Here is a 12,113-nt window from a genome sequence, read left to right on the forward strand (position 1 = left end):
CTTTTTAAACAAATATTGAGGATTAAGACCCAAAGAAAAGTATCGCTGGCCCCTAAGACCTGGGCCTTTGTATAGAAATATCTAACAGCAGCAGAAGGCAGAATTGGAATGGAGCCTCTTGTGCTATATGCACTGCAGTCTGCTATATACACTGCCTGCCTATACACCCTGCCTGCCTGATATCTCTGCAGATGGATTAGTCCTCAGAAGGACTGTTTGTTAAGATGGATATGTGTAATGTACGGTTTTTCTCCCTACACTACCTAATACACGATCAAATCTCTCCCTGGCACAGCAGCAGCTCTCCCTACACTGTCTGATCCAGAGTGACTGTGACAAGCATGGCGGCGCCAGGTCTGATTTAGACCTGATGACGCTGTGCGGCCAGCCAATCACTGTAATGCCCACAACCAACATGGCTACGGCATTACAGTGCATGGCAGGCAATCCGTGCATGTTCATTGGCTCTCTAAAGAGCGCCAAACATGCAGGGAGGGGACCAGAGTTCCAGCCCGAGCAACCCGGAAATACTCGGCGAGCGCCGAGCATCTCGAGCAGTAGCGAGCATGCTCGCTCATCACTAATAATTAGATTGCCATAAAATTGATTCGAAAATATTCAAAACATGTTTGGTATCTTTCAAAAAACCTGGACATAGGGGCAATAAAGTTTGCAAAAGAGATTCCACCCATTGGCATAAATTCTCATTCAAAGAACCGATTCCAGCCACAATTGGTCTCATGGGTGGCGGGAATCGTTTCTTATGTAATTTAGGTAAAGAATGAAAAATCGGGACCACTGGATGTGATATAAAAATATAATCATACTGTTTCTTAGTGATAGCTGACAGAGCAAAACCTTCATCTAACAGACATTTTAATTTCTTCTGAAAAACAAGAGTGGGATCACCTGTTAATTTCTTATACAGTGGGGAAAAAAAGTATGTAGTCAGCCACCAATTGTGCAAGTTCTCCCACTTAAAAAGATGAGAGAGGCCTGTAATTGACATCATAGGTCGACCTCAACTATGAGAGTCAAAATGAGAAAACAAATCCTGAAAATCACATTGTCTGATTTGGAAAGAATTTTTTTCAAATTTTGGTGGAAAATAAGTATTTAGTCAATTACAAAAGTTCATCTCAATACTTTGTTATATATCCTTTGTTGGCAATGACAGACGTCAAACGTTTTCTTTAAGTCTTCAAAAGGTTGGCACACACTGTTGCTGGTATGTTGGCCCATTCCTCCATGCAGATCTCCTCTAGAGCAGTGATGTTTTGGGGCTGTCGCTGGGCAACATGGACTTTCAACTCCCTCCAAAGGTTTTCTGCAGGGTTTAGATCTGGAGACTGGCTAGGCCACTCCAGGACCTTGAAATGCTTCTTATGAAGCCACTCCTTCATTGCCCTGGCGGTGTGCTTGGGATCATTGTCATGCTGAAAGAACCAGTCGCGTTTCATCTTCAATGCCCTGGCTGATGGAAGGAGGTTTGCACTCAAAATCTCACGATACATGGCCCTATTCATTCTTTCATGTACACGGATCAGTCGCCCTGGTCCCTTGGCAGAGAAACAGCCCCAAAGCATGATGTTGCCATCCCCATGCTTCACAGTAGGTCTTGTATGTCTTCCATTTTCTAATTATTGCTCCCACAGTTGATTTCTTCACACCAAGCTGCTTGCCTATTGCAGATTCAGTCATCCCAGCCTGGTGCAGGGCTACAATTTTGTTTCTGGTGTCCTTCGACAGCTCTTTGGTCTTCACCATAGTGGAGTTTGGAGTGTGACTGTTTGAGGTTGCGGACAGGTGTCTTTTATACTGATAACAAGTTCAAACAGGTGCCAGTACTACAGGTAATGAGTGGAGGACAGAGGAGCCTCTTAACCCCTTTAAAGCCTGGGGCGTATTAGTACGCCCTAGGCCATCACCCCCAGTTCAGTGAGGGCTCCAGCGGTGAGCCCGCACTGAACCGAGCACATGTCAGCTGATTATTACAGCTGACATGTGCCCGCAACAGCCGCGGGTGGAATCGCGATCCACCCGCGGCTGTTAAAGTTAAATGCCGCTGTCAATCTCTGACAGCGGCATTTAACAGCGCCGCGCCGGAAGCGCGTCACTTACCCCGACCATCGCTGACCCCGTCACGTGATCGGGGGTCACTGATGGGCGACATGACAACCCCCGGCGATCGGACAGTTGCTGCTTCTAGTCTCCTATGGAGACTACAGAAGCAAGCAAAAAGTGTAAAAAAAAATGTTTTTAAAAATATTAAAAAAAAATATAAAAGTTTAAATCACCCCCCTTTCGCCCCATTCAAAATAAAATAAGAAAAAACCCTCACATACACATATTTGGTATCGCCGAGTTCAGAATCGCCCTATCAATATAAAAAAAGAATTAATCCGAATGGTGTAACGAGAAAAAAATTCTAAACGCCAGAATTACGTTTTTTGGTTGCCGCAACATTGCAATAAAATGCAATAACGGGCGATCAGAACATCGGATCTACCCCAAAATTGTATCAATAAAAACGTAAGCTCGGCGCGTAAAACATAAGCCCTCATACGGCCCCAGATCCCAAAAAATGGAGACGCTACGGGTCTCGGAAAATAGCGCCATTTTTTTTTTTATTTAGTTTTTTAGCAAACTTTGGATTTTTTTTTCACCACTTAAATAAAAAAGAACCTATACATGTTTGGTATCTACAAACTCGTAATGACCTGGAGAATAAGAAAGGCAGGTCAGTTTTAGCTTTCAGTGAACGTGGTAAAAAAAAAAAAAAAAACATCTGTGTTATTGCACTTTTTTTGCAATTTCACCGCACTTTGAATTTTTTTCCTGTTTTCCCGTACACCAGTGATGTCGTTCAAAAGTACAACTCGTCCCGCAAAAAATAAGCCCTCACACGGCCATATTGACCAAAAAATAAAAACGCTATGGCTCTGGGAACAAGGGGAATAAAAAATGAAAATGCAGAAGTTACAGGTCTGTGAGAGCCAGAAATCTTGCTTGCTTGTAATTGACCAAATACTTATTTTCCACCAAAATTTGAAACAAAATTCTTTCCAAATCAGACAATGTAATTTTCAGGATTTGTTTTCTCATTTTGTCTCTCATAGTTGAAGTCTACCTATGATGTCAATTACATGGAGTTGTTACCGGATTCATCTGAATGAGCGTCAGAACTTTCAATTTCAATAGAGCTAAAACTAAACGTGTTTTGTTAGTCTGATTGCGATTCTGACTTTTCTTTTTGAGTATTGGTCTAGCAGAAAAGTACACCCGGTCCCACCTCCCCCATTCATAAACGCTTTTTATATCATAGTCATTCCGCATAAAGATGGAAAATAATGTATAAGATAAAATACACTACATAAGGTATTGGTCGATATTTTGGCCAAAACAGCTCGCAAACCACGTCAAGGGTCCTCTTACTTGCGAGTCCTAACACTAAAATTAAAAACAGCTGCAGTGGAGTGCACTTATATAGTGCTTGGCAGCCTGCCTGATCTGATAACAAAAGCGTCATCAATGGGCTGTAAGCCATACACTGCATCACACGTACCTGTGCGACAGTCGTCCTATGCAAGCCTCCAGGGGAGGAGTCCTGAGGAGATAATTTGCATATTCCCACTGCATTTTGGGGTAAGTGAAGAGTCTCCGCGAGCTCAAAGAACACTGGATTTTGGCTGTTGGAGCTGAAAAGAGGACATCGGTAGCTTTTTTTTAAACTTTTTTCACTGTTTTCAGAACATTAACAATAAGAACATGGAAGAGTCCAGGAGCCATTTGGTGAGCTGCCTATCCTGCTACATGTTCACAGACTTGCCAGTGGAAAAGCCAAACTTCACATGCCAGAAATGAAAGCTTGTGTCCCTGTTGGAGGAAAAGTTGCGAAATCTAGAAGAGAGGTTAACTACCTTGAAAATCATTAAGGAAGGTGAAGAGTTCTTAGACAGAGCAGAATTATCTCTTCATGATTCAGAAAGAGAAGAAATTCAAACTGCACCTGACGAAACAGAGGAATGGAAGCATGTGACCCACAGAAGCAGGAGGATCGAGAGGCAGTCAGCACCCATACTGCTCAGGAACCAGTACCAGGCTCTCACGCAGGAGAACCATGAAGAAATACAGCAAAATAAGACTTTGCCAGCAATGAATAACCTTGTAAGCCCTCAGAATCCTCCTGGATGGAGAAAGAAGAATGTTGTGAAGAAAAAACGGAGAGTGGTGGTCATGGGGGATTCCCTGTTAAGAGGAACAGAGGCCGCTATCTGCAGACCAGACATAACCTCAAGAGAAATGTGCTGTCTTCCAGGAGCAAAAATTAAAGATGTGTCTGACAGGATATCAAGACTCTTCAGACCTACAGATCACTACCCATTCCTGCTAATACATGTGGGGACAAATGACACCGCAAGAAAGGACCTGGAAACCATCTGCAGTGACTTTGAAGACTTAGGCAAGAAAGTGAAAAAATTGGGAGCGCAGGTGGTCTTCTCATCCATCCTCCCAGTGGATGGCCATGGAACAATGAGGTGGAATAAGATTCTACAGGTGAACAACTGGCTACGTCGATGGTGCCGTCAACAAGGATTTGGATTTCTGGATCACGGAATGAATTACCTATACGATGGACTACTTGCTAGAGATGGGGTGCACCTTGCGAAGACTGGAAAACATGTATTTGGAAGTCGCCTTGCTACACTCATCAGAAGAGCTTTAAACTAGAACAATGTGGGAAGGGAAGCAAAAGGCCAGAAAAAGCCATACAGCTGACAAATACTATTGAGATCTCTGCTACTGGAAGTGGAAAGGAAGAACAAAGACAAAACAATTTAAATAATAAAAATATGGGAGGAAGAGAAACCAATCACAAACTAAAATGTTTTTATACAAATGCACAAAGCATGGGCAACAAACAAGGAGAATTGGAACTACTAATGCAGGAAAAAGAATATGATGTCATTGGAATCACTGAAACTTGGTGGGACGATACACATGATTGGAATAAAAGGCTAAAAGGATACAACTTATTTGCAAGAAACAGACTTGATAAACGAGGAGGAGGTGTTGCATTGTATGTTAGAAAAGCGTATATCTGCACAGAGATTGAAGCTTCAGAGACTGGGAGTTCTGTGGAAACTGTTTGGGTAAGAATACAAGGAGAGAACAACGGAAAGGACACCATTGTAGGCATTTACTACAGGCCACCTGGGCAAGCTGAAGATATGGATGAACTCTTTATGTATCAAATGACCAAGTTCTCCAAAAAATATGACGTAGTGGTCATGGGAGATTTCAACTATCCAGACATTTGTTGGGAATCTCTCTCAAGTAAAACTAACAGGTCAAGCAAATTCTTATCCTCTCTTGCTGACAACTTTATCTTCCAAAAGGTAGGGGAGAAAACAAGGGGATCTGCTACTTTGGATCTAATCCTTATAAACAGGGAGGAAATGGTTGAGGAGGTAAAGGTGGCTGGGACCCTAGGAGGCAGCGATCATGCTATTATAGAATTTTGGATAACTAGAGGAGGAAGACATGTGAAGACTCAAACTTCAAGGTTAGATTTTAGAAAGGCAGATTTTAAGAGACTCAGAAAGAGAATAGGAGGGATCCAATGGCTGGATGTCCTTAAGGACAAAAATGTCCAGGAAGGATGGGAAATTTTTAAAAATGAGATTCTCAAAGCACAATCGTTAACAATCCCGAAAAGTAGGAAGAATGGGAAGCATTTAAGGAAACCAGGATGGATGAACACAGAACTTAAACACATGCTAAAAAGAAAGAAAGAAATGTTTATTAAATGGAAAGAGGGAGGCATATCTAAAGAAGATTATAATGCAGTCTGCAGATCCTGCAGGGCATGTATCAGGTTAGCTAAAGCTGACAATGAATTAAGGCTTGCAAGAGATGTCAAAAGCAATAAAAAAGGATTTTGGGGGTATGTCAAAAGTAAAAGAAAAGTCAAAGATGCTATAGGATTTTTACAGGATGAAAATGGAGAAATGGTAAGAGAGGATGTTGAGAAGGCCGAACTTTTTAATTCCTATTTTGCATCTGTTTTCTCTCAGAAAGAAAATGTAACATCAACTGATCTTCACTGTCCTTTTAAAGGAATAGAGGAATCCAAGTTATCTGTAAACAGAAAGATTGTGAGGGAATATTTAGCTAACATAAATGAGTTCAAGTCTCCAGGTCCAGATGAATTACACCCCAGAGTACTGAAGGAGATCGTAGAAGAAATTTTAGAACCACTCTCCATAATCTTTGAAAATTCTTGGAGAACAGGAGAAGTCCCAGAAGACTGGAGAAGAGCAAATGTTGTTCCTATCTTCAAAAAGGGGAAGAAGGTGGACCCAGGGAACTATAGGCCGGTGAGTCTGACTTCTATACCAGGAAAGATCTTTGAACAAATTATTAAACAACATGTATGTAAGTACATGGATAAGAATGAAGTGATTAACCAGAGTCAGCATGGGTTTGTAACTAACAAGTCATGTCAGACTAACTTAATTTCCTTCTATGACAGAATCACTGACTGGGTGGATCAGGGAAATGCTGTAGATATAGTATATCTTGACTTCAGCAAAGCATTTGACAAAGTATCTCACACCATCCTTATTGAAAAAATGACCAAGTATGCAATTGACCAGGCAACTGTTAGGTGGATTCATAACTGGCTTAGTGATCGGACTCAAAGGGTGGTTGTAAATGGCTTCACATCCAGCTGGATGAATGTCTCAAGTGGGGTACCACAGGGCTCCGTCCTGGGACCTGTATTGTTCAACATCTTTATCAATGATTTAGATCAGGGTTCCCCAACTCCAGTCCTCAAGGCCCACCAACAGGTCATGTTTTCAGGATTTCCTTAGTATTGCACAGGTGATGTAACTATTGCCTGTGCTGATGATGGAATTATCACCTGTGCAATACTAAGGAAATCCTGAAAACATGACCTGTTGGTGGGCCTTGAGGACTGGAGTTGGGGAACCCTGATTTAGATGAAGGAATTGAGGGTAAACTGATTAAATTTGCTGATGATACAAAGCTAAGAGGGATAGCTAATACTAGAGAAGAGAGAGAGAGGATTCAAAAAGACCTAAATAAACTGGAGCAGTGGGCAGCAACCAACAGAATGGTTTTTAACAGGGAAAAATGCAAAGTACTACATCTGGGCAATAAAAATGAAAAAAGCATATACAGAATGGGAGGAATAGAGCTAAGCAACAGTACATGTGAAAAAGACTTAGGTATACTAATAGATCATAGACTGAACATGAGTCAACAGTGTGATGCAGCAGCAAAAAAGGCAAATACAATTCTGGGATGTATTAACAGAAGCATACAGTCTAGATCACGTGAAGTCATTATCGGTCTTTACTCCTCTTTGGTCAGACCTCATCTGGAATACTGTGTACAGTTTTGGGCACCACATTTTAAAAAAGACATAGACAAACTGGAGCAAGTTCAGAGAAGAGCGACCAGAATGGTGACTGGTCTGCAAACCATGTCCTATGAGGAACGGTTGCAGGATTTGGGAATGTTTAGCTTGCAAAAAAGAAGACTGAGAGGAGACTTAATAGCTGTCTACAAATATGTCAAGGGCTGTCACATTGTAGAAGGATCATCTTTATTCTCATTTGCACAAGGAAAGACTAGAAGCAATGGGATGAAACTAAATGGGAGGAGACACAGATTAGATATTAGAAAAAACTTTTTGACAGTTAGAGTGATTAATGAGTGGAACAGGCTGCCACGAGAGGTGGTGAGTTCACCTTCAATGGATGTCTTCAAACAGAGGCTGGACAGACATCTGTCTGAGATGATCTAGTGAATCCTGCTTTGAGCAGGGGGTTGGACCAGATGACCCAGGAGGTCCCTTCCAACTCTACCATTCTATGATTCTATGATTCATCTGGGTGCATTTTAAATATGAGGCAACCACCCCTTCCATAAATTGGTAGGTTTGTGAGTGGTTGTTTTCATCAGTATTTTGCACCTGTGCTGCCCCCGCCTTTATCGTGGGGGTCTTCTAAATCCTACTAGTGCATCAGTAATCTGATTGTGTTGTTAAGGCCGGAGTCACACTACCGTACCGTATAACACGAATGAGTGCTATGTGATAAAACATTGCATAGCACTCAGCCCAGTGTTATACTATGGGGCAGCTCAGATCAGCGATTATTTTCATTATTTTCTCATGCCGATACTGCATGAGAGAACAATCGCGGCATGCTGCGATTTGCAGCGAGACTACTCACTTGCACACATACCAGTCTATGAATGCATGTGAAACATCGGACTGCACTAGTATGTCATCCCAGTGCAGTCTGATATACGCCGAGTCAGGCCATGGAGGAGATGGAGAAATTACTTTCTCAGTCTACTCCGCAGCTGTGCTGTGATTCTCTCATGTGAGAGAATCGGAGCACAGTAGCATGACACTCGGCTCCCAATTGCAGCAGAGCTGGAGCTGAGGGTCATCAGCATATCGCATCCGATGCCATACGCTAGGCTGATTCCAGCCTAAAGACTATTTTTTTCTGTGATGTTTTTTGAAGTTAGTTGTACTTGTTAATTTACTCCAGGGTAAGCCTTTTTTTCCCATTCTTGATGTCGGACAACCTCTTCAATTTAAAAGTTCCTTCACAATTCTAAACCAAATTAATCAACAGGGCCCTACTGACGTGTCTGTTGTATACCGCATCAGTCCCACAGCTCCCGAAATGTCTCAAAATTAGGCCCTCTGTTAGACCTGTTACAACGAGAATTAAAGAGGTTGTTCGGTCTAGAATGCCAAGTCTGCAGTCACTATGTGGCTGCAGACTTGTGAATTCTCCCAGTGCACGGACTGTGCGCTGTGAGGATTCTCCGGTGTCAGTGCCGGGAACGCCGGTCAAGTATGCGATATGCTGTGCACTGGGAGGATTCACAAGTCTCCAGTCACACACACTGACTGCAGACCTGTCATTTTAGACCAAACAACCCCTTTAAGTTTAAACAAAAACAAAACAGTAGTAACCTGTTGGGAGATTTTAGTGTGGGGTGTGACCCCAGACATCTGTGTAGTCACCTGGCATAAGGCCTTTAGGTGAGATCAACAGAGATCATGTTATTTCCGCTACCCCCAGAAACAAGGGGGAATACATAAATGTAAAAAAAAATCTCCCTCAAAATGAGAGTATGTGACTATATATCAAAGTCAAGTAACTCCAGGTCTATCCTCCACCGCCTGTTGAGCTTTTACCTCCTATAACAAATCTTGTATGCCAGTGCTTTGTATCCATGTGCAGATGCCAGAGAGTAGTGGGCACGCCAGCACTGAAGAATCAACCTCTGCGAATCTTGTCATGGTACATGTATTGTTTTACGCGGGGGATGGTGAAGGATTTTGTTGGCTTAAATATATGTCATTAAAATGTATAGTGGTATAAAAGGAAAAGGACACATATATAAATATTACAATTTATTGTCCATCAGTAGTGTAAAGAAAAATATACTAATACAGGCTTCTTCATCATTATGTTAATGCACCACTTCTCCAAGCTGTCAAAAAGAGCAAAGTCCAGGGAGATGAATAAAATAAGAAATCAGCATTAGGCCAAGTTCACATGAGTGTATTTCAGTCTGTGTACAGACTTACAGCTTCACATGTGGCTATGAGGCTGTAGGTTTGGGTTGGGACACCAGCAGTCACTCCTGGAATTGTGGCCTGTATATGGACTGTGAAATACTCTCATGTGGACCTGGTCTTAGGTATAGTCAATTTTTGGAATCATTTCAGTATTGAGATGTTAGTTTGTGATTATATGGTGTAAGATCCAGGAGGACAGGTCTCCAAAATTACCCAGAGATCGAGTAGATTAGGATAGATTGGTTACTTCTGCTGAAGGGTAACGGACATTTAACTGTACAGAGAAAGTGAACCGGGTGGTCTGGTCGTACTCCTCTCCAGGATGTAGAAGAGCGTTTGGGAATTGTGGCTGTAAATGAAAACGCAAAAATCATTCAGAGTGTAGAATATGTGAGATATCGCAACACTTACTATTGTGCACCATCAATCATCACACCACTAAATATCTCAACAAATATTCTGTTGCGTAAAGGTCACAGAGAGAAGGGGGTCCACCTGTATCCCCAGACAGGCACTACTTTTACTTTTTAATATATCTCACCGGCCTCTTTCTATCTATATATCTATTCTATCCTGATTGTTCACACTGTGAATTTACTGTACTCGACTGATAAAATGTCAGGTTTCCTATGAGATGAGTGCGTAAAAATCGAATGACACACAGACCATTTTTTTCTCACACCCATTAACTTTCAATGGCGAGTCTCAGTTGTTTTATGCGGCCATACGCAGCATGCTGCAAATTTTTCCTCACCCAAATTCCAAGTGAGAAAAAACTCGCAGATGAACACTGCCTAATTGACTAACATTGTAGTGAGTGCAATGCGAGATTTTCTCACAATGCACTCAGTGAGTTTATATGCAGAAGTGAGCGCACCCTTACACCAAGATTCATCCCCTGTAATGACAAAAAAATATCAGGGTCACCCCCCTTACTCACCTGACCTAGTTCCCTGCATCTTCTTATACCCAAGAATGAAGAAAGACCTAAAGGGAAAGCGTTTTGAGGACGTAAAAAAGGTTAAGAAATAATAGCTGGAGGCACTTACCAGCATTAGTTCAGAAGAATATATCATTTTTTTTGGATTATAAGAAGCACTTTTTCCCCATAAATTTGGGAGCAAAATGGGGGAAGGGGCAGCAGCGGTGGAGTGGGATCACAGAAGGCAAGGTTGCTGCTGCAGGTAGTGTGCGAAACTGGTGGACCCCAGGCTGGGAGGGAGGAGGGGATGTCCCAGCTGTCACTTAGCAGAGATCTCAATCGGCACATGCTCCGCCAGTGACTGCCATTTTCCTGAAGCCCACCGCCAGGAAATCAATGAACTGTGCTGCAGCCTCAGACATTTTCTTGAAACCCAGGGCCCACAGCATTGCCCTACTTCTGCTGGCTCCCTGCAGCAGTGACCCTGCTTCCTGTGAATCCACTCCACTGCAGCCGCCTCCCTGGTAAGCTGCCGTAAATTTGGACTATAAGACGGACCCCCATTTTATTAAACTTTTTTTCCTATTTACATCCCCAAAATTTTTAAAGTCCGCAAAATAGGGTAAAAAATGTTTCGAACAGTGGAAAAAACATTGGGGCAAGTACATATTATCTAATGGACAGTATTTTGAAGGGGATTAATGTTTTCAAGATTTTTAAATAAGTAATTCTCGTTATGTGTATATACAGTACAGACCAAAAGTTTGGACACACCTTCTCATTTAAAGATTTTTCTGTATTTTCATGACTATGAAAATTGTACATTCACACTGAAGGCATCAAAACTATGAATTAACACATGTGGAATTATATACTTAACAAAAAAGTGTGAAACAACTGAAAATATGTCTTATATTCTAGGTTCTTCAAAGTAGCCACCTTTTGCTTTGATGACTGCTTTGCACACTCTTGGCATTCTCTTGATGAGCTTCAAGAGGTAGTCACCGGAAATGGTTTTCACTTCACAGGTGTGCCCTGTCAGGTTTAATAAGTGGGATTTCTTGTCTTATAAATGGGGTTGGGACCATCAGTTGTGTTGTGCAGAAGTCTGGTGGGTGGATACACAGCAGATAGTCCTACTGAATAGACTGTTAGAATTTGTATTATGGCAAGAAAAAAGCAACTAAGTAAAGAAAAACGAGTGGCCATCATTACTTTAAGAAATGAAGGTCAGTCAGTCCGAAAAATTGGGAAAACTTTGAAAGTGTCCCCAAGTGCAGTTGCAAAAACCATCAAGCGCTACAAAGAAACTGGCTCACATGAGGACCGCCCCAGGAAAAGAAGACCAAGAGTCACCTCTGCTTCTGAAGATAAGTTTATCCGAGTCACCAGCCTCAGAAATCGCAGGTTAACAGCAGCTCAGATTACAGACCAGGTCAATGCAACACAGAGTTCTAGCAGCAGACACGTCTCTTCAACAACTGTTAAGAGGAGACTGTGCAGCAGGCCTTCATGGTAAAATAGCTGCTAGGAAACCACTGCTAAGGACAG

At 42.1% G+C, this 12,113-nt stretch overlaps 1 protein-coding gene across 1 annotated transcript in view; it reads right to left on the reverse strand.

Moving 5' to 3' along the window:
- Window positions 1-9,459: 9,459 nt before the first annotated feature.
- The window catches only part of GALM (galactose mutarotase), a 41,901-nt gene continuing 39,247 nt past the window's right edge, over window positions 9,460-12,113 (reverse strand). The window contains exon 8 of the mRNA XM_073672593.1: window positions 9,460-9,989. Coding sequence (XP_073528694.1) covers window positions 9,870-9,989 — 120 coding nt within the window. The 3' untranslated portion in view covers window positions 9,460-9,869. The remainder of the gene's footprint in view (window positions 9,990-12,113) is intronic.

This window comes from Phyllobates terribilis, unplaced genomic scaffold, assembly GCF_046119375.1.
Source record: "Phyllobates terribilis strain yellow unplaced genomic scaffold, ASM4611937v1 Scaffold_3__8_contigs__length_932513732, whole genome shotgun sequence".
NCBI classification, from domain to species: Eukaryota; Metazoa; Chordata; class Amphibia; order Anura; family Dendrobatidae; genus Phyllobates; species Phyllobates terribilis.